General features: G+C 34.2%; 2 protein-coding genes across 5 annotated transcripts in view; one reads left to right on the forward strand and one right to left on the reverse strand.

Moving 5' to 3' along the window:
• Mrpl45 (mitochondrial ribosomal protein L45) overlaps positions 1 to 23081 on the forward strand; it is a 157984-nt gene that overhangs the window by 16549 nt on the left and 118354 nt on the right. For 2 of the 3 annotated variants that reach the window (XR_011447213.1, XR_011447215.1), the window contains one exon: positions 2974 to 3269. The gene's annotated coding sequence lies outside the window, so the exon portion shown is untranslated. Of the gene's footprint in view, positions 1 to 2973; positions 3270 to 23081 lie in introns of those variants that run through there. The other variant, XR_011447214.1, reaches the window with a different exon arrangement.
• Positions 1 to 23081, reverse strand: part of Ror (tyrosine-protein kinase transmembrane receptor Ror) — a 222676-nt gene that overhangs the window by 2992 nt on the left and 196603 nt on the right. Inside the window, exons 5-10 of one of the 2 annotated variants that reach the window (XM_070299387.1) lie at positions 2995 to 3082; positions 1519 to 1774; positions 1305 to 1429; positions 617 to 1170; positions 299 to 535; positions 64 to 197 (exon numbers count right to left, since the gene is read on the reverse strand). In XM_070299387.1, coding sequence (XP_070155488.1) covers positions 64 to 197; positions 299 to 535; positions 617 to 1170; positions 1305 to 1429; positions 1519 to 1774; positions 2995 to 3082 — 1394 coding nt within the window. Of the gene's footprint in view, positions 1 to 63; positions 198 to 298; positions 536 to 616; positions 1171 to 1304; positions 1430 to 1518; positions 1775 to 2191; positions 2464 to 2994; positions 3083 to 23081 lie in introns of those variants that run through there. The other variant, XM_070299389.1, reaches the window with a different exon arrangement.

Raw genomic sequence — 23081 nt, forward strand, 5'->3', positions numbered from 1 at the left:
GGATATTATTTTAACAGCGCCATTGTTACAAATTATAATATAAAAATATAACAATATACTTACTTTATTTGATGGTAAATGATTCATTTGTCTTCTGGATTTTCTACTTCTGTAGCAGCAGCAATAACATATTAATATAATAACAAAACCTCCTGTTAGCACAAAACCAACGACCGCATAAATCCATAAATTCTCAACTAAAAATAACAAAACATACATTTTCCATATTATTAAGCTCGCATATGATAGCTAACAGATATATTTATCATATATTTATATACATATTTTAAGCACTTACCACATTTAGGTATATTACAAAACTCCTTTTGCATCCTATTATTGACATCGACATAACACCATGGTTGAATTTCTTTTCCACCAGGATTCCGACAGTAAGAATGACGTCCAGCTAATTCAGGAAAATCAGATATTGGGAGATTAAAGTGATGAGCCCATCGTAAACATGGCCTTCCACTAACGCTTGTTTTTACAGTTCCCCGATAGGATTTTCCACTACCCCAATAGCAGTAGTCATCTGCAAGAAATACATTAAAAAGTATTAATCTTGATACATTTGTATTTAATATCAAAATCATTTATGCAGATATATGCATACTTTCTTGCACATTGTTTGCCGCGGATAACCCAAGTGTTAAACAATCGCGAGCCTCCGTCGTCCCATCCAGCGGTAAATCAGAACATTCAACCAAAGGCACTTGATGCCCGATTAACGGATGTCTCTTTGCTATCGCGTATTCCTTTCTACATAATTCATTTTCCAACATTTCGCATTCCTCCCGACATATCCTTCGTAATTTACGATTGATCTCGTTTCTGCTAGATGCTCGATGCTGCGCGTCTCCGTAGCTTTGATTAATTATCTTCTTATTGCTCGATTTCCCGTTTTCGTTAGGCACCAAGTCAAAAACCGGTTTTAACGTGGGACTACGTTTTTTGTGAATACCGCGCAGTCTTGCGAAATCGTCCGTGTCCTCGCGATCTCCGTCATCAAAAAGATCATCTTGCCTCGAGTTCAGGAGGTTAAAAAGCTGTGTACTCGCTTCTGTGTTTTTTGGTTTCTGAGTATTAGTTGTCGTATCGCGACATATTGGAAAAGCGGAATAGCAAAGAGACGGTTTCGCATACCCTTCGCAATTTGACGAAAGCTCACTGTATGATAAAACAGTTAAAAATATTTCAGTTTTTCTTCCCTCATTTAACATATGATATTAATGTTATCTTGTATGTTTCACAAGTTTTATTTTAATGTATTCTAATGCTTGATATAACAACTAACAACATACTTTGAGAAATTGATAACTTGAAAAGCCTTCATTAATTTCTCCTCGAGCAATTTCTGTGTCATGGGATATATAATATAAACTGATTGGTTTCCTACAAACTGCGCACAAGTTTTTCCCATGTATACCTGTAAAAGTTGAATTGTCTTGTAACTCTTCTTTTAATATTCCAAATATCTCAAGTTAAATATATTAATTTTTATACTTAAGTACAAACCTCACAAGTTCCTTTATGATTGTCTTTTCTGTTTGGAATTGAACTTGATATTTCATCAAAATTCATATTAGGAGGGAATTGAATATTGCCATTAGTAAGGCCGCTGATTGTATTAAGATCCATCGTGCTGGATTGCGAGCTGGTTGGCTGTGGGTTCGATAAAAGTATACTGAACGGATTTACGGATGCTAAATGAGAGATGTGAGGTGTAGACATTCCATTCCCTGAGATGCCTAACATGTCTCCATTTCCCATGCTATCGTAACAAAGAAACAAACAATTATAATATTATTTATTCATTCAGTTACAAATATGCAATGACGAATATTATATTTTTGCTATAACTTTTTAACTCAGATTCTATGTAAAAATCTTGTTTTTAATAAATTCAAGAGAGAATACGTTAATACCTAAGATAACAATAATTATTCATGATATTTTTATGTGATGATTCGAAACAAAATAATCATGTTTATTTCAAAACATAACCTTAGCAAATTTACAAAAAAGTAAATAAAACAACAAAAACAATAAAACAACAAAAAAAAATCGATCGCTTTCGAACTGTTTATCAATGATATCGGGCTCGAGTTTTGAAAGACCGAGTTATGTAGAAAAATAAATATTCTTATGCTATATAACCTCGCGACGATAAAGTTGCACGGCGTATTACCTCGTCTTCGTCATGTTTCTGGCGTTATTTACAGCTCGTACAAAAATACACGTACTTTGTAACAATGCTAGGTACAAGAGTAGCTTCATAATTCAGAAAGTAATTATCAAAACATTTGATTTAACGTATAAGAGTTAATGTCAGTTGACAGCACACCCGGTGTCAACCATTTGTAAACTGACGTTGGTTGCATATTTGATTTCTCGATAGATGTCGCCACAAACATGATTTTTTACATGAGTTTCAAGAAAAAGCAAATATTCAAAATTAGTTCGTTAGCGCGCGTCGATCAGTGAAGTCTCGAAGTCCCTCTTCTTTGATCGAGGATATCAGGAAGATAACGAAATTGGAATCAAACAAGTAGTGAGTAATTAATATCAGCAAGTCTATTTAATAGAATGAATAGTAAATAAAATGATAAAATATATGTAGATCTCGCGCAAGAGTGAGAAATTAAAGTTTCGTAGTTTCATAGTTGAAACCTGTCGTTAACCTTAGTTATTTTCTTCATTACGTTTTACGTACATAATTTACAATTTACTTTCCCGAAAGAAAATATTTTATCTCAAACAAAATGTGGGTATCTCAAGAATTACTCCTTCCTTTCTTAGCTTTACTACATTTACATCAATAATTATCGAATTAAAAATAATTTAAATGCTAATTCCGTGGTAAAAATACAGTTATTATTTGTAAGGATTGCAAATTCGATTTATATTATCATGTAAACATTTAACATTTTATTGAGTAACGCAAATAAAAGAATTTCTAATTCATTTCAGATATTAAAATCAAGGATTTACCCGTCGATGAAACCTGAACCAGATATTCCTGTAGAAAATCTATCAGTGTCCGATGGCTGTCCTATAGGCTGTCCAGGATGTATAGGAGCTGCAAGCAGAAATAATAAGGTCGTTGTAAAATCATACTCTCTCTCCAGGTGAGTAGAAAAAGAGAGAGTGTCATTATCTGTCGATGATATACAAGAATGTTTTATTATTATTATATTTTATTATTCTATTATATGTTATATATAAGCTATATTTAACACCGAAACTCTTTTTCTCTGAATGTAAGAATCCACATGAAGTAGTATTGTACTATACAATACATAAAATGCTATAAATGCATTATACAATTTATTTGCATTATAATTTTTCTCAGATTTTTTTCACGAAAGAAAGAAAAAAAAAGTATGAGAAATACAGAAATTGTCAGAAAAATACTATTTTATATCACAGATTATTCTTATTTATAAATCTTATTTTCTCCTGCATGAATTTAATTTAAGAAATGTCTAGAAAAAAATATAAAAATGTCACTCTTCTCTCCTTAGAAATAGGCGCCGGTTTCTCATTGGCGACGTGAAAAAATAAAAAAAAAAAAATTTCATATTTCCAAAAATTTTTTACGAGTTTTGAAATATATATATATATATATACGAAATACTAACCGAGAAAATTAATTCTATCATAATTAACCCTTTTCTGTCGGTGTTTTATAAGAAGAACTTTGGCAATAACGCGATATACATGAAAGAAAATCTCGATAAATATCCTATATTACTTTTTTTTAAATGTTAAATAAATAATTAATAATGATCAATTTTTAAATATATTAGTCTTAATCTATATAATTTCCGGATAATATAAAGATACTGAATCGTAAAATATTTTGTACGTGTATTTTATGCGCTTAACATTATGCTATTTAATACCATGATAAGATTTTATTGCATATTTTATAATCGTTTATGCTCTGCAGAGCAACTTTTCTGTGTCGCCCATTTTTCCATGAATACGAAATACGAAACGCCGGCTAAAGATTTAAAGAAATCTTTCGGTCTTTCCCATAGCAAGACTCGACAGCTCAGAGCGCACTAACACGCGTGCAATTACGATCCATCAAAAAGAAGACGCGACATCAAACGCCTCTGTTTGAAGAAAAGCAATTTCGTGAAGCAATCGTTTGGGCTTATTATAGGCGAAGCGATTTTCAGGGGACGGCGGTCTCGCGTTCGCCTGCCCTATGTTACCAAGGATTTGCACAGTTCTTTATACTCTCTCTATCTTTTCTGCCTGTACAGTATGGCATAAAGCAAATAATATCGCAAATTTGAATCTACCCCTCGAAAGCTCGCACGAGAAAGCTTCGATTTATTTCTTGTTCGACATGTGAAATGTTGAATCGTTTTCGGCACGGGGAGGAAGGCCTGTGATATCCTTAGAAAGTTGCATAAGAAGCTGCCGATTGCACTTTTACGTGTTCTTTAATTTCGCTAATAAGAAGCTGGCGCTTATTCAAAAAACGATGCTTTTATTTTCTTTCTCCATCTTTTAAATCAAGTTTACGTGAGAGAAAATAAGTTATTCGAGATACAAAGTAGTATTTTTCTTATAATTTCTTTATTTCTTATGTTTCTTAAAAAAAAAAAAAAAAAGTTGTAATGCATTTATAGCATTTTATATATTGTAATAATACTTTTTTTTTCACATGAATTCTTTAGAAAAAGTTTTGGCATTTAACTTACATATAACGTATAATAAAATTAAATAAAACATTCTTGCATATCAAATATAATACATTAGATAATGATATTTTCTGTTGAAATTATATTTATGTTATGTAATAATATTGTATAATATTAAAAGTATTCTAGAGTTAAAATGACACATATAATTTTGCAACATCCGTGACATTCTATATTTCGATACTCTTAATCGTGACAATAGCAATAAAATTTTCCATCGGGGATAACTAATCGTTTTCTCAAGTCATCTTTCTCGCTGGTACGATTCCGCGCAATGATAAATTCGCGGGTGCGTATGCAAGCGCTGCGGTTACGCGAACGCGAGGGGCACGCACGATGAGAGACGAGAGCGAATCTACCAAAGTCGTATGCACAATGTTACGACGCGATGTAACGACTTGCGCGCGAGGCGGCCTACGGTATTATGTATCCCGAACAGGAAGTGGAAAAGATAAGGCGGCTTGTGATCATTAATAATCCCCGCCTACTCGTGGAATAGCTCGCATCCCTACGACCCCAATGGCGGTGACACCGTTTTACGGGGCAATTATACCGAATGTCCAAAAGCACTTATAATAATGATGATGAAGCATCATTTTCTACAAGATCTCGAAACAATTTTTCCTTCGCTCAAAGCAAAATTAAAACTTCAATTTATTTAATGTTTCAAAAACATAAAGAAGATAGTTAATAAAATTTCATTTTCTACTTAATTCCAAATGGATTTTCATATATTAATATAATTATCAATATTTTTTTATGGCGCTTATTTATTAAAATATTTAACGTTGTGAATTTGAAATTCGAAAATTTTTCATAAAGAATGTACTTTTTTACCATCGTTATATAAATTTTCTAAAATATATTATTTTCTAAAATATATAAATTTTCTAATATATATATATATATATATGCTCGTGTATTATTTACCGAGGTGCACTCTTTTACGCGTGTACTCTTTTGTACGTACCTGTGTAGGTGGATATATCAAGAGTTTATTGCAGGTGTTATTATATTTCCGATCTAATTACATGCCTCGGCAGACAATGCCCTATTGCCCTATTGCATTTCATTGAGAGAGATAAATTTATCGCAATTAGAATTCTCGCCATATTCTAATAGCTGCACGTGTCCCGCCTAACGTGGCATACTTATAAATTGATCTTTACTACTAACTTAACTATATAACTCACTGCTAACTATTTATGTATTAAATATAATATATTAAAATATAAATAATTATTTTTTACTTTAATGTGTTCTCTTTTTCGATGCATTAATAATTGCTGTATATTGTTATTGACAACGTGTTGTTATAAAAAAATAAATTGTAACTTAGTCCTTATCGTTATAAAATTAATACATTATCTTAAAGTTATGCAATTAATATCTTAAAAGACAATAAGTATGATTCTAAGAAAATTAATCTTTACACATACGCATACACATAGACTCTTATATATATATATATCAGTACTTTAATTAAGATTATGATTCACAGTGCGTATAAATCATATTTGTTAGAAACGCTTTCGTAGACGAACCGCGTGTACGCACTGATAGTCGCCCGTGGGACGCTCGCATGTTCGTACGCCGTAGTCAATAAGAGAGGTCATTGATCATCGGTCAAGCAAGATTAATGATGTCCGTGCACGTGCACTCTCATGTGTGAGGCGCGTGCGTGGAAGCCGGGAACCGGCTAGTAGACTAAAAGCGAATTTCAGCAGCCACTAAAGATTTCCTTTTTGAATCGCTGAATAAGACGTCGATTGACCATTACAGACTTATCAACTCTTGCTCTCGCCATTTACTGTAAATTTAATATACAATATCTCTTACACAAAATAAAATTATTAGACGAAAATTTAAAACAATTCTTTTTTTATTAGCTTTTCGAGTAGGTTTTTTTTTTTTAAATACGTCTTTCAAATGTTTGAAAATCAAAGTTTTCGAGATTAAACTCGAGGATTACACACGTGGAAATGTTATTTCTTTTTTACTTTTATCTTGAATGGATTTGAATTGAACTTTGTGTTAGCTTTTAGTCACAAAAGTATCTATTTAATTTTAAAATTTATAACAAATGCTTCATTTAACTTTTTCGTAAAAAAAAAAAAAAAAATAATAATAATAAATTTTAGATTCGTAAAAAAAAATGCATCATAGAGTTTGTATAGCATTACTGAATAACATTAAATATAAAAATTATCAAATATTGGACAGAAATAGAATTTTCTTTAATAAAAAAGCGTTACAGAATGCAACAACAATACATAATCTTTGACAAGAATTTAAAAGTTCTAAGAACATAATGACAGATAACAGATAAAGATGACAATAATCGACACGCTCCATTGGCGTGAATCGGAGAGGAAGTAGATACGATTGCATGCGTTTACCATATCGCGATTATGCAACGCTTATGCAAATGGTAGCAAAACGCGCAAGCTCTCAGAGGCACACTTAAAAATGGCGACGGCGAGAGACGTATTATGTATCCAGAGAGAATGATGATGAAATAAGCCATTAAGTCATGAGGCTCGACGTAACATTACGAGAAGCAACGTAATCTCGTCTAATGTCGTGCAATGAAATGTAATAGTGGCTGCAGAGTGTATCACCTTATTTCGCATGCGGTCAGATATTACGTTGCATCGGCGGACTCTCGTACGAGACGAATCACCTTGTGACATTTCGAATCTTTTTGAAACGTTCGTCCATTTTTACGTTTCGCGCATGGATTGCAACGATATCATCTGACCATTCGAGTTGACGAAGAACGCAATCATTTTAAACAGTTAGAAATACTTATATAATTATAAGCATACAGTATAGATCCAATAGAAAAAGCGAAGAAATTCTTATCTCAACTGGAAGTTGAGAAAGAAAATAATGCTTTAATATTTCTAATATTATTTTTATAATTTTTTAATTAATATCGTATAAATTTTGGGAATGTGTGTAGGGTTTTTTTTCTCCACGTTTGAAGAATAAATTCTTACAGAAATGATTCTTAGCATTACGGGAAACGATATCGTGCACCAAAGGACAAAAAAAGAACAAAAAGACAATTAACTCTATTTACATAGTTGTCCTCGATGCTATAAATGCATTCACTTTTAATTTTGCACACGAAGCGTCCTCACGGGAGGTCGAGTTTACACGAGCAGCGTCATTATTCAGGCTCTCTATCGTCCTTGTAAATTATCAGTGGAACGTTCGCGCGGCACGCCACCCTGAGGGGTCACGTATGCGGACCCCGGGGCCCGCGGCCGGGGACGGCTGGCAACGTCAGCCATGCACGCATACAGTGAGGAGAAAAAAGAGAGAGAGAGAGAGAGAGAGAACGTTTGTCTTTGATAATCAACGGATGTCCCATCTATCTTAGTTGAAAGGGTCAACACTTTTCCAGGCGCGATATTCGCAACCGCTGGCCTCGACCAGTGCATTATTCATGAAGCCGCCCTAGTAAGTGTTGTCCGAAATTCAATTCGGTAGCCCGCGAAGGACGTTGTACGTGATTTGCTTCCCGCTGAACAAACGGTTGGATCTCTGTCTCTTTCTTATCTTTCATGTCAAAGAGTATGTTACGTATATGTGACGTATCCTTTTTATTATTTATCAATTAATAAATCTGAGTTTAAAAAATTGATAAAATTATAATTTGGAAATATATATGGATAATAACTTCATTAACATTTAAACGCTCGTATGTTATCCGGATATTTTATTCTCATAAAACCTCTACTCTCATTTTTGACATATTCAATTATAAATCTTTCATTTCATATTTCCCTCTTTCTCTCTATTTCTCTCTCTCTCTATTTGTTTTCTTATTCTTTTTAGCATTTAATCTATTTTTAATATTTATATATAACTGGTGAATATTTATACATAATTTATTTTAAATTTGTATATAATATTTCGCGATCTCTCAAATCCAAGCACAAAATTCTCTCTACGCTCGTTTTTCTTCGTTCCCCGACTTTCCATGTGCTTCTCGTGCATTGTTGAGCTTCTGCCTTGTCTTGTCGACGAGAAGAATCGCTAACCGCTTCGAGCAAGTCCCCAGCGAAACACGGAAGCTGATCGAACAGACAAAGTTATGATGCTGCTCTCTCGTCAACTCCGTTCGAATGATCGATAAGCATAACTTCGCGTTTAGACTGCATCCGCTGAGAGATAAGCGGTCACTGATGATGATCGGTGAAAATGATGTCGATCCGATTTTATCTTGCAACATCAGAAAACATTAACATCAACCGATCTATCGCAACAATAATGTTAGAATTCTTTTTCGAAACTTATTAAAAAAATTATATTAATATTAAATTATAATTGAATCATTTAGTTCATTATTCAAATTTTTTAATCAAGATATGCCTATCGATCATTTTAGCAAAAAAGATATTTATGATTTTAATTATTTACAACTCCCTCCCTATCCCTTTCAACACACAAACACACAATATTCTCTCTCTATATAGCTGTTTTATTAACTATATAAAAATGACATTAATATATTGTTGAATCTGAATTGCATTAATAATTGCGAAAAATAATCGAAACTCTAAAAATCAGAATATTTTGAATGCAGGAACTTTTAGTTGCTGCCTCCTTTAAATATCATCGATGCCAACATTACTAAAATGATCCTACAATACATCCGTCTAAGACAACAATACCGTCTGATTTTGCCGCGATTTCATATAATTTCGCTAATGGGCCCTGGTAACGGCGAGAGGTAACCTCGTGCACAACGCTATTAACTGCCCTATTAAATAGCTTTTATCCACGCGCGAGTATCGATAGTCCATTAATATTAATGCACCAGCGGCGATTAATAAGCGGCGCCGATCATCTAGCACATCGCCTGCGCATTCGATAGCGGCTCTGCGTTATAAGCTACTTTCCTCCATTAAGATTTAACGCGTACCTCGCTATACGTCCATAACTACGGGAAAATTGTCCGTTTTCTCCTCATCTGCATACACTGCACGCTGACTGCGTTTCGCGCAGATACGCGCCTGAAACACATGGCGCAGCTTTAACCGCTCCGCTCAGCTTTATTATAATTTCACCCGTGATTCCGCTAATGGGGATTAACCCCAACGAAGCGAACAGAGAAACATAGAGTAATATTAAGAAAAAACAACCGGCGAGTTCCGCGATTCTCCTGGCACTTTGTAATCCTTGTAAGCCTTAAACTCTTTTTCTTCTTTAAACCATAGACGATAGCGATCATATACTTTTTCGTTGGTAATGTGCGCGAAGTTTTAGAGTTATTTAATATTTTTATGTTTGTCATGAACATTTTCTGAATTACAATTTGAGTCATTCAGGAAATTTGAAAAAAGATAAAAATTTATATTTATCATTTAATTAATATACAGTTTAATTGTCACTTTTTATGTTATAATTATAGTGTAAGATGAAACTACAAACTATAATATCGGAAAAATTTATATTTGAAACTCTCAAAATTTCTCGAGAATATTTAAAAATAACATAATTCGTAAACGTGTTCGACCTAAAGCTTCTTTTCCCGAAGCCTTTTTCAAATAAAACTTGCTACTGAAAGATTTAATACACGCGCGTACTATTTTTCACGATGCGCATCCTTGGCAAAAATATTTCACATGAATGGAGCGGTCTCGAGGAGGGAATGTTCAGATATTTTTCACCGATTCTCTAATACGTGGATCTAGAGAGAAAATTGTTTCGCTCTGATATAAGACCTACGTAGCTGCGTCAGCGCCGGCCGGCGCCGGCGCTCGCGATATAACCCGATAATATATGATTACGTTTAATCGTGCCCGCCGTGCCGCTCGAGCGGGATTTAAGCTTTGCGAGGATGAAGGCGAAGAAAATTGCTGGGTCCGAAATTATATCGCGAATTGTACTCACCGTAAAGGTGAGCATTGCTGAACTGCTCTCGCTTGTGGTTGGCCATCCGCTTGATTACGCTTTATTACTCAATCTTTACATTGCACGCGTTTTATGTTTAAGTAAAATAAGAATTAGACTCATTGAATTAAACAGTTTTGCATGTATAGCTTTTAATTTGTGTAAAATAAAAAAAAACTATCAGTTCTTAACTCTACATTTAAAAAGTTAAATGTTAGGTTCTTTAATTTAAAAGGCAGATAGAAAATGAGAATTTTTATTAATTATACAGTACTTTTTTTGTCCAAGATATGAATATGAATACTCTAAATAGCATTTATATATACAAGAAAGATCTAAACAAAATTATATAAATGTTGATAATAATTTAAAAAAGTTCTTTCAAATATTTTAAATCCAACAAGCTTTTTAATGATTGTCTGATGATTGTCGTCTCAATAAAACAATTAACATTGAACTGACTTGATGCAAAGCTAACTGTTTCTAATTAGCAGAATACTATTGTCAATTTCAGAATTTATTTTTACATTGTGAAAGTCTCACCATTATGACGGTACAATTTTTTAAATTCTTCATTTTCTCGAAATGTCGATAGCTGATCGTAGTCGCGGTTTGATATTGGAATTGACTGGGCATCGATCAAATGATTTTGGGGCCGCATATATTTGTCCGATTTGAATTTACGAGCGATTCTCTCGCAGTAAACTCGACATGTCGAAGCCGAAATGAATTCTTATTTCCTTCTTCGAATTATTTGCATTTTTTTAATCAACTTCCACAACGACAGGAAATCATTAGTCCAAGATCATATTCGATATTTTATATTATTAAAGATAAAGATTCCTTATTAAAAAATTGTAATAACTACGATAATTTTGATTATATATCAAGCGTTAAACATGTTTTTTTTTTTTTTTTAATTTGTTAACCTAATGTTATATTAATCTGTTTATAGATAACATGTCGACTAATGTCATATGATCTCAGGAAAATTTCGCGTTGTTCAAATCTATGGTGAAGATTTGTAAGATAATACAGTACGAACGACGAGAGATAACATCAAATCTCCCTCGGGCATATAACGCATCTTGGAGTGTGTCGGATCGACTCCGTAGATTTCCCGTAGAAATATCGTCTCGGTGCGACGTATATATAATATACCGGAGAAACTTTTGAAATCCCTCTCACATATTCGCTTTCTGCGGTGCCATAGCGTGTTTGTGACCTTTCATCGATTCATCTGAAAGCTCTCATTTAATTCGATGTATTTCCGAACGTGGTAGCACAGACGTGCCATTGTAGTATCGTTGTACACAATAGCTACCAATGGTATGAAATCAGTTTTAACTCTTTCAAAGCCCGATTTCTTTTTCACGAAGAAAAAAACCTATGCTTTTCATAAATCATTTCTAGGCGTTACAAGAAATTCTTCTTTATAAAAAAATGTTATTTTTTATAATATAATGGTCATATTACACCACATAATAATTTTTAAATTAAGCGGAAAGTTAGAATGGATAAAAAAAATATGTATTTATATTTTATTACATACAGGAATAATATAAAATGTATTCATACATAGATAAAAATATATAAAAGATTCATTGCTTAAGTTTGTCGATGTTAAGCTCGCGCAACACGTATTTTCTATCGATCGTGGGCGTTGGCTCGTTAATCGAAAGCGTTTTAGAGATCACTGTAATAACGCCGCCGACCCTTTTTGGTATTATACGAAAACGTCGAAAGCGTTTTCGCGGAGATTATCTGTTTTACCGCTTTGCACAAAATTTACTGCGGCTTCGACACTCGTCGATTATCATAAGTTCATTAAAATCGGAAATTTACCGTACACAGTTATACATTCTCTAAATCCTCTATGTGAGAGTTTAATAACGTTGCTGTGTAAATTTGGATGAAATAAGCGGGAGGGGATTTCACATTTGTATGTGAAATCATCATAAATAAATAAATAAAAAAAAAAAAAAATCTTTTCCAGTAATTGTTTACAACATTTTTACAAATTTTTGTGACTTGCAAGCTTTTTTTATTTATTTAATGAAAAATATTCTTAAACAGAATGTGGGTATTTAAAAATATTAATAATTATAAGAAAGAGAGAGAGAAAAATTGTCAGACATAAAAGTTTATATATTTATAAAAAAAATTTATAAAATATCTAATATATATGGTAATAGCTAATATATTATTTTAGCAATTAAAAATAAACGATATATTTTGAATTGTTAATAATTGAAAGACGGTAGATCAACGTCGTTAATAAACGATCAATTTTTGCCACATTATAAATCAGGATTTAGTCATAGAATAAACGATTAGTCGATTCTGTCATGAGACACGACAGCCGTGTAATGAGGTACACTCGAATCGAATGTACGTAATTGCCTCATCAACGGAGGTCCCGTTCGCGGAGTGGAAACACGCCATCGCGCGATTTTGTCACGGGTTTAACGGGAATACGTTGCGTTGTGGAATCAAATATGCATAGAGTGTTTGCGCGATTTTCAATCGAGTTGCACGTGCGTTCGCGCGGCCCGTGCAAATATCAGCGACCGCGCAATTTTGTTCAGCTTCTACTTGGCGAGACAAAGAGAGAAAAAAATAAAAAGAGAAAGAGAGACTTGTTCGGATTCACTTCTGGAACAAATAATCGCCCGGAATTGATTTCTGCCTTTCAGATGATCGTAAATCGATAGTCAGGAGGAGCGACGATTGAGCGCAGAAAGTGAAACTTCATGTAAAAACAACGAAATCTTTGTTCTGCATCTTTGTTAAAGCATCAGAACTTTGAACGCAACCGCGTATCGAAAAATTATAATTATTCTCAGTCGCAAATTTAAATTACAATATTTAAAAGAAGCGATTTAAAAGATGTCTTGGTAATTTCTCAGTAAATGAAACATCGTTTTTTTTTTTTTTTTTTTTTTTTTTTTTTTTTTTTTTTTAATGAATGGATATATTTTATCTATCATAGTGCAAAAGAAATTAATTAATTTGTTTAACGACATAAATCTAAAAGATTGTCATATATAATAAATTTTTATTGATTTTATAATTTATACGTTTTTTTAACTATTGCTATACAACATTATTCGGAGGTTATTAAACGCAATGATTTAGAGTCTAGTAATAATATAAAATAATGTCAAAAAAATGTTGATTAATTTTTTTCAAAGAAAATATTATGTTTAATCATTGCGTAATTTAATTTAACAATAAGTATGAATATATCGAATATTTTTGACAAAACGCGCTATACTTTAACAATAAGTTTAATTACTTAGAGATTGGGCAGCTACTTAAAACAAGAGATGTGAAAAACATAATTTCATAAACTTTTTTCTGCGAATGATCGCACATGTCATACATCGCGTGTTATATGTTATTATTATACCAAACTCCGAAACGTCAATCTAGCTCGAGTGCAGGTGTTTCAAGACGACAAGGCGTACCGCGTTACAATGATTTTATTCTGACGCTTTCAATTTTAATGTTAATTCACGTCGGTGGGCCTGCGATGCGATACAAGCACTTTTCCATACACTATACAATACATTTCGATATTCAACGTAACATAATGGACGGCTTCAATGTTTGATTTCGCACGTTCGACACTCGATATCGATTATTCGACTTCTATTGTACCCGCAAAATGTGTTCCATTCACCGGATATCATGGCGGTAAGATGCACCATTGAGATTGTAACAATGGAAATTACAATAACGCATACTCGTGCGTTAACTGTTGCGATGTAATCTCTAAATAATTATGTATTGCGAAATTCGATAAACGCCAGTACACAATATACGACGATTCGGAATGTAATATAAATAAAATGTTGCGCGATTAAATTCTACTCAAGTTACTTATCAAAATCGTGATTTTAATTCATTATATCTTATATTCTTTATCTCTCCCGTATTAATATAATATATTTTGTTTTTTCTTTGATAAAATTTCATATATTTTCAATTACAATATTTAATTGTAAAATAAGTTTCAATTTTCAGAGTTTATCTTTCATTACTATAATTATATTCGGAATAATAATATCTTTTTTATATATTTTTATTATTTAAATAAACTGAAGACACGAGATATTTTAATTAAATTAAAGTTCATCTCTCTTATATTGTATTTCATATCCCTTTATGTTTTTGTGTACGCTTTTACTTTGGAGATAATCTGTTATCGATATTATATATTACTTTAAACATACCGTGTGCGATTCCTTGTTATATTTAGGCTGAAAATGATCATTATCAGTATCGCTTCATTAAAAATCTTGTAATTTTTAATCATTAACGATTAATTTCCAACTAAGTTAAAGCTTTTCTATCAATTTAATATTTTTTCTATTCTTTTTAAATTAAATAAAAAATATTACTTTGTGTATTTTCTTTAAAGGGCATCCTCCATCTTTTCAATTGATCTCAAAAACCATTGATTTATTCTAGCTTGTAGATATGCTACAATTTATAACAATACGGACAATAACATTCGATAAATGCGGACGAGCAAAACGCTGTATTCTTTCTTTTCTCGTTATAACTTTTATATAGTAGCGAGAAAGAAATAGAAAAAAAGAGAATTAAAAATCTCTCTTCCTCTCTCCTTCCTTCTCATACATACACACACACACACACACACATACAACATATATATAATACAGATACATGAACGAGAGAAAAGCGAGAAACACATCGAACGGATCATTGATCAAAAAGAGATGTAATTGTCAGGCGTTTCATTCGGAATTTTCCGAATAGGAGGGAAAAGTATAAACCGATAGTGTTCATCCCGCGTATCATTTCCTGAGGCTAAAAGGGATACAGGGTAAATGATCATGGGGTGGGACTATGTTTAATAAATACATGACCGATACCAGGCAATGTGTATGTGTGTGTGTGTGTGTGTGTGTGCGTGGTTTACACAGCCTGGTCCCCGGTTTCTATGGGCTACTGCACGATCTGCCCAGGATTATCTGAAATATCGATAGAAGGATGTACCGCACCATTACGTTCTATCCGTTTTACCGTTTGCAACTATGCACACAGGATGCTAAAAAATCATCGGATCAAATTTTAGCAGACATAAAAAAAATGCAAAGGACATAAATGAAAAAAATATTCCAATAGACTATTTTTTGCATTTGCAAGAGAGAAAGAGCTTTCTCTAAGATGTCTATTTTTTTTTTAAGTTTACACTTTACCTTTACATCGAATATTCAATAATCGGGAAGTTCGAAGATGAGATAAAATATAAGCAAAACGCATAGACAGATCATTTCTCGTTAATACAACGATGCTCGAAGAATGACGATGATCGGTCTATAATCTGATCGTAACAGCCGCGGCAAGATTAATAATACCGCTTATTGTTTGGATCTACATGTCGCTCCACGTGTATCCATTTCACGCATCACAGAGCAGCCGAGAAATCTGTCGGCGGCGAGGGATATGACCGTCCGAGCGGAGCTTAATCCGCATACCGGAGCTACCGTTCGTTCTCTCGAATTTAACCCTAACCGCCGTTATATCGATGGTACAGCCGGTGCCAGATGGTGAAACCGATGCGCCGTGTCGGTCGCATACCTGCGATCCGGGTAACGATAGCTCTACCGGGGATCGGCCAATAGGTTCGATACGTGACAAGGGCCGGCCGCGATAAACCGGACCTATGCAACTGCGAGGGCTCGCGCAAAATTCGATCGTTGATTTCAGTTAGTTGTGCTGCCGTTATCGACAAGCTGTGCTCGACCGAGCATAATTCGCGACGAAGAGCACGAGTTGGTAATGTTCATGTTAAGATCTACATCGATTGAACGAACGTAATGCAGGTGCTGTTTTCTTTTCGCGCGAATTGATCGTAAAACAAAAAAGAGAATGCAGTTTAAAGAGTATGCTGTGTAACAATCAGAATTTCCTTTTGATAATATCATTTTTTTTTTTTTTTTTTTTCAAATTAAATTTATATTTACAAAAAGGACGAAGTTACTATACATCCATAGATATAAAGAGAATAAATGCAATGATTGTTGGGCATTCTTTATACGCATATAACCGTTATAGAAAAAAAATCATTTTTTTTTATACACTTTGAAGCAATCTACGCGAATAAGCATTATAATTCGCAACGCTATTTTTGAAACGTCAGAAGATCGTGAAGTTCATGTTTCTCGCGTTATCTTGCGATATCGTAAACGCTTCAGGCAGCCTAATACAACATACGAAAGGTTAGACCATGGATCTGTACAAAGCATGTACAACAGGATTGTCGGTATCCGGCTGTATCCTGTGACGCGGGTAATAGCCTTCGTCCTCCTCGTTCGTGTTCTCTCCTCTTCTCTCTCTCTCTCTCTCTCTATTCTCGTCGAGATATTTCTCTTTTTATAATCATTCTCATAGTCTCGTCCACCCTTTTTTACGTTTAATTTCCTTCTCATTCTCTTTTTTCTAACTTTTTTTAGCCAGTTTGAGTTACATACGGGCGAAACGTTGACGTTAACTTCTGCGGTATTTTTTACTTATTTTTGTATTTTTTATTTAGCGTTCCGCGTATCCGAGAAAGAGATATTAGTATATAATAAAATTTTCTTCCCTTTTTATACATTGCCTAATTGAAAATAATCCCCGATTCCGTAAATTTCTTACCTCGTGACTTTTATTAGAATAGTCATTATATTTTAATCATGATTATTATTTATTATATTTCAATAAATTTTTCTTTACGATAACACAGTTTTAGCTAAAATCATCTTATCTCATTCTCCCTCTCCGTTATCTCTATCCTTTCTCTATTCTCCTTTGTCAATTTTCCTCTATCGTTTTCGGCTTGTCTACAGTCTACATTAAGATCGGTACACGCATCGGTACTCGTGCGTGTTAGAGAGATTAGGAACACGTGGATGCGGCGTATGGGGTCGGCACGACGGGAATGCAAACGATGAAGATTCATGCGAGATTACGTGAAACGCGGATTGTTAAGTCCCTTAAGCTCGGCTTTTAGAGGGACTACGGGTGTTAACGGCGTTGGTGCTATATACAAATCTGCCGCTGCGTATGCTCGGAGCGTATATTGGGATCTACCGCGTTCGCACGAAATGGGGGAAAAAAAAAAAAATTGCGATTTGCACGCGGGCAATGTCGATAACGCGGTCATGCATATGCGGTTCGTATCTAAATGCGTTTCACTCCCCATCCTCTTCTGGTTTCGGTACATCCGCGTTGCGATTTAGAGTTCGGAGTTGAAAACGTAGATGCGTTTTCGCGTTTGATTTTGACGCGAGGTATGAGAAAACTTCCTTCGGATTATCATTAATGAGTCGCACTTGTGATATATAAAACTTTATTAAAAATCGCTTTTACAAAAATAAAATGTATTTCTTTATTTATTATCTCTCTGATCAATTTGTGTTTAAAAATATCGTAAAAAGATTTAGAATATAATTAAGTATGCAAAACTAACTATAGAATTCGCCTCTCTTTGTCACTAAATTATTTGAAAATAATCGAATCAAAATATCTTTCAAAATTGATCTCGTCTTAATTTTCCTACGTGTATATTATACTAATATTTTCGAGTAATAATTCATCCAATTATTAATTCCTAAATACACATAAGAATCAATGAAAGAAGGAATGACGCGATGCGATAAGATGGAGAAGTCCGAACGGAGAGTCTCGTGAAAATGCAAGCTAGTTAAGTCCGAGTGAAATCACGGTCCGGCTATCGGGAGCGTTGGCTATTGAGCACGAAGTACACCCTAAAAAACAAAGCAATAAGAATACAACGAAAGTACGACAAAGAAGCGAGGCATCGGGAGCTTCGCGAAAGAGATAAGGTCGGAAGGTAGAATTCGTAGGCGCCTGGCTAACGACAAGCAGAAAATGCAGCTACGGTGTTGGATGACCTTTTAATGAATTAATCGATAACGTTATTAAGGAATTATACCAGTAGAAAGTGTACATAAATGACTAAAATCGTTGAAAATGATCGCGAAAAATAAAAATGTGCGCTTGATTAATTCAAATTACGATTGAATAATTCATTTAATCTCGGAAGATTAAGAGAGGAAGTAAAAATGATATTTATATTCTCCAATATGTGTACGTATGTTATTTATCATTTATGTAAAATAATTTTTTTAAATTTTTTAATTACATTTAACGCGCTTCAACCATTCCGATCGCAAATGCGTAAATGTGCACAGCAAAATGAAGCGAAATTGCTATTCGTGAAATCTCGAGGAAGAGTCGCTCACGAGCTTCGCATGTGTTTATTATTAACATGAGTTTCTCGGGGGAAGGTTCCGCCGCACGAGAGAGTATTGGAAACAGAGGAAATGCCATTTCCGCGGATACAATAAACTCAAAATGGTTTCTCGGAAAACTGATTTCCACGGTCTCGTACAGGATTGATAAACATCGCAAGTGGCACATTTTACCAATTGCATCTACGAACATACGCGATTGACGCAATATGGAGAAATCACGTATGCAATATCATTGATAAAAATGATTTTGTGTGCGCATTCAATCGTCTCACAAATTTATCGTTTCATTTTCTTACGAGGAAATCGTATATCCTTTATGTAACCTTTAGTGAGATTTTTAACAACTTTTGCGCGACTTCGTAAAACAAAATAATTCACTTAATTCTTTATAAATTGATCGTGTATTGCATTTTATTATCTATATAATATTATTATTCTTTAGAATTTTTTAAAATATTTCAAAGTATCTTTTAACGTATGCAAATTCTAGAAACTATGATAATCTCTGCATGTGAATCGAGTGCAGTTGTAGTAACTATAGTAAGAGACCGACGGGAAGATTTCTGTTAAAACTTCAATTCGAAGTGCGTTCCAAGTTTTCCAGGTATACGATCCTGATATGTAGATTTTACCGGCGTAGTTATCCTAAATTATCCTTGTAGAGCCCCCGGGGGCTGAGAGCGTGTTTTGTGTTCGCGAATGCACGGAGCACATGCATTCGCTGCACGTGGACGAAAGAGGGGCGTGTATACGAATGACGTGCTAGTGTGTTTATGTATTATATATGATATCGTCGTACATAACGCGTATATATCGCCGCAACAAGTACGGACTACTGTCTCAACCGAGCAACGATAATTACGTTTCATCGCACTCGTCTCGTTGATGGCGCTAAGTGGCAACGAACACGGACATGCAACCAATTAATCGTATCAACTTCGATTCAACCCGCTATAATTTCGAAGCTGCAAAGCTTGTTACACGGTGCCTCTGAATCAGAGTTGGGAACGTTACTCTATAAAAGTAACGCGTTATCGTTACCGTTATTTTTTGTAAAAAGTAACTCCGTTACCGTTACTCGTTACTAATTTTAAAAAGTAACGCGTTACCGTTACCGTTACTTTTTCGTTATGTTTTCGTTTTTTGTAATGCTAAAACAAGCTATTAGATTATACAATTATTTAATAATCAATATTAATAATCTATGTTACAATTAAAAACTCTAAAATTAGTCTCTATATAGCAAGCGTTTTTTTTTTATATTAAACTTATTTAATGATTCTAATTTTTCATGTTAATATCTTTACTTTTCAATACGCTTATCTTTATAAGAATTTAAATTGTAATTTACAAATTTCAAATTCGTCGAAAATTTTTATCGAACATTGTTTTTAAATATTGATAAGAGAAATATTGATATTATTAAGAGTGTATTGTAAAATTTATAATTTACGTTACTATAGATTTTCAGTACTGGCAGCGACTATCGGAATGCAGCCTATGATAGAAGGCTACAAAATATTTTTCAAAAAATACATCTATTGAAATAGATATGAGATAATAAAGAATCAAAAAATAACGATAAAAGTAACGACTAATCCGTTACCGTTACTGTAAAAATGTAACGACGTTACCGTTATCGTTGCAAATAGAAAAAAGTAACGACCGTTATCGAAAAAAGGTAACTGTTAACGGTAACGACGTTACAAGTAACGCGTTACTTCCCAACCCTGCTCTGAATCATATATTCGGTTATCACTGATTGGGTCAAGTACCTATCCTTCCTCATCTTTTAGCGATTGAAAGCAATAATAATTTGCAACTTGTTACATATTATATAATTCACGGTAATCATATTTGTATGAGTTATATTATTGAACAAAAGGTGTAGAATATCAAATTTTGTTGCAATTAATAAAATATATTTAATTATAAATGAGAATTCGAAAAAGAAGACCTATATGAAAAAATCAACTTTCTTTTTTCTATAAATTTTCTCAATTTCATCTTACGCTACATTTTCGTATGAGATAAGAAAAAGATCGCATTATGTATAATACTATTCTTTGGAAAACAATATCGCGCGCGCAATGTCATTACACGCGGGGACCGCTTGAATGTGTGCTTGAACATTGATCGAGTTCATTAAGGGACCGTCGGCAAGACCCATCTCGTTAGGATCGCGCATGTCTGGAGATTGAAGTTTTCGGCGTGAGCGGTACCTAAGTTTCGTACCAAGTTAAAGCCGCGCCGCAGGGTGTGAAAGCATCCTCGGGTGAGAAAGAGAGAGAGAGAGAGAGAGAGAGAGAGAGAAACAGGCGTGACTAACCTCGCGATTCAAGATAAGCTCGATCTCTAGCATATGCTCGCGTTCGCAGAGTTCGCTCTCGCTTTTCTCTCCTCTCTGCCTCTCTTGCTGCACGAATACGAGATCGCGGTCCCGTAGACGAGATTCCGCGGCCGAACACGCTTAATCGTACAGTAAATTGCGAACCGTCCAGCAACGAATCAGATATTCCGCGAGTTGGCCGGAAATAACGCCCTCAGGAGAGATGATTTTACGCGGTTCGTTCTCAATTATTATCCCGAATACAATAGACGGAGTGTGAGGGTAATAATTAATTATTTAATCGTGTATAAATTAGATATCGCCAAACAAAATTGTAATGAACAGTGTTAACACCTGTGGTACAATCAAAATGCTTTATCGCTGTATTATTTCAAGCCGGAAGATGATATGGAAAACTCGGGCAATGGAAATGAAGTAGTAAATATAAAATTGAATTTATTTCAAGTGTAAGATCGGAGAAAGAATTTCAATGATTCGCAAAGTTAAGAATATACGTGATAGCTTATTAAATTGCTAAAGTTATCATAAAACGCATATATATAATATCGGTAATAAATTCAATAAGCTCAAATTTGCTAAAGACGCATGTAAATGATTGCTCATGATATTTATTCGAAAGACCGGAAATGCGACAAGACCGCGTAAGGCCGCCGCGTCAATAGCATGTAATATTAATTTGACAATCGAATTGTAAATTATGCAATGAATTATACACATTGTAATTAAATTTATTAAAATTATATTGTGTAATTTGCTGTTGGCGATATTGAGTAATACTCTTCCGACGATACGCTTCGACAAAAATTCACGTTTGCTCGATGCACTCGTGTTGGATGATTTATTCGGAATGCTCATCAAAAGCGAACCGTGTAAATTCGGCTTATGCACGGTGTAGTTGAAAGGGATCGCAGTTTAAAACGAAATAAAAGACCACTGGCCATCGATCAATCGTTAATTGTGTACCTCGAGAATAAGAGAGAAAGATAGAAAGTGATCTCCTCTCGATCGAGATTAATGCGCAGGAAATAAACAGTCCGTTTGTAGTTGTATCGTTTGGGAAAAAGAATCGTTGCGAGTTATATTTCGCTTGTGGAAAGATACACGCGGATGTATTCCCGTGTACCGACCAAGTACAAGTTTCGTTTAAGCGATGCAGTATTCTAAAGATTTGTTTCGCGAATCAATCACATCGTTCGCTATCCGATAAAAATGCAAACGAAATGGAAAAATATTATGATTTAAAATGTGTTTGCGGAAAAAAAATTAAAAAGATCTTATCTCGTAACTACATTAATTTACATAACGATGTCTTAATAGAGAGACGTATAAAATTTAAGGCATAAAGCGTATATAATGTATGTAATATATCTCTGACCTTCCATAAAAAAATAAAATGCTTAAAGCAGATTTGTAACATATATATACATATAAAAGGAATTCACACACACACACACACACACACACACACACACACACACACACACACACACACACACACACACACACACACACACACACACACACACACACACACACACACACACACACACACACACACACACACACACACACACACACACACACACACACACACACACACACACACACACACACACACACACACACACACACACACACACACACACACACACACACACACACACACACACACACACACACACACACACACACACACACACACACACACACACACACACACACACACACACACACACACACACACACACACACACACACACACACACACACACACACACACACACACACACACACACACACACACACACA

The sequence above is a fragment of the Polyergus mexicanus genome, unplaced genomic scaffold (assembly GCF_030449975.1).
Source record: "Polyergus mexicanus isolate NDT 795.1 unplaced genomic scaffold, iyPolMexi1.0 SCAF_7, whole genome shotgun sequence".
NCBI classification, from domain to species: domain Eukaryota; kingdom Metazoa; phylum Arthropoda; class Insecta; order Hymenoptera; family Formicidae; genus Polyergus; species Polyergus mexicanus.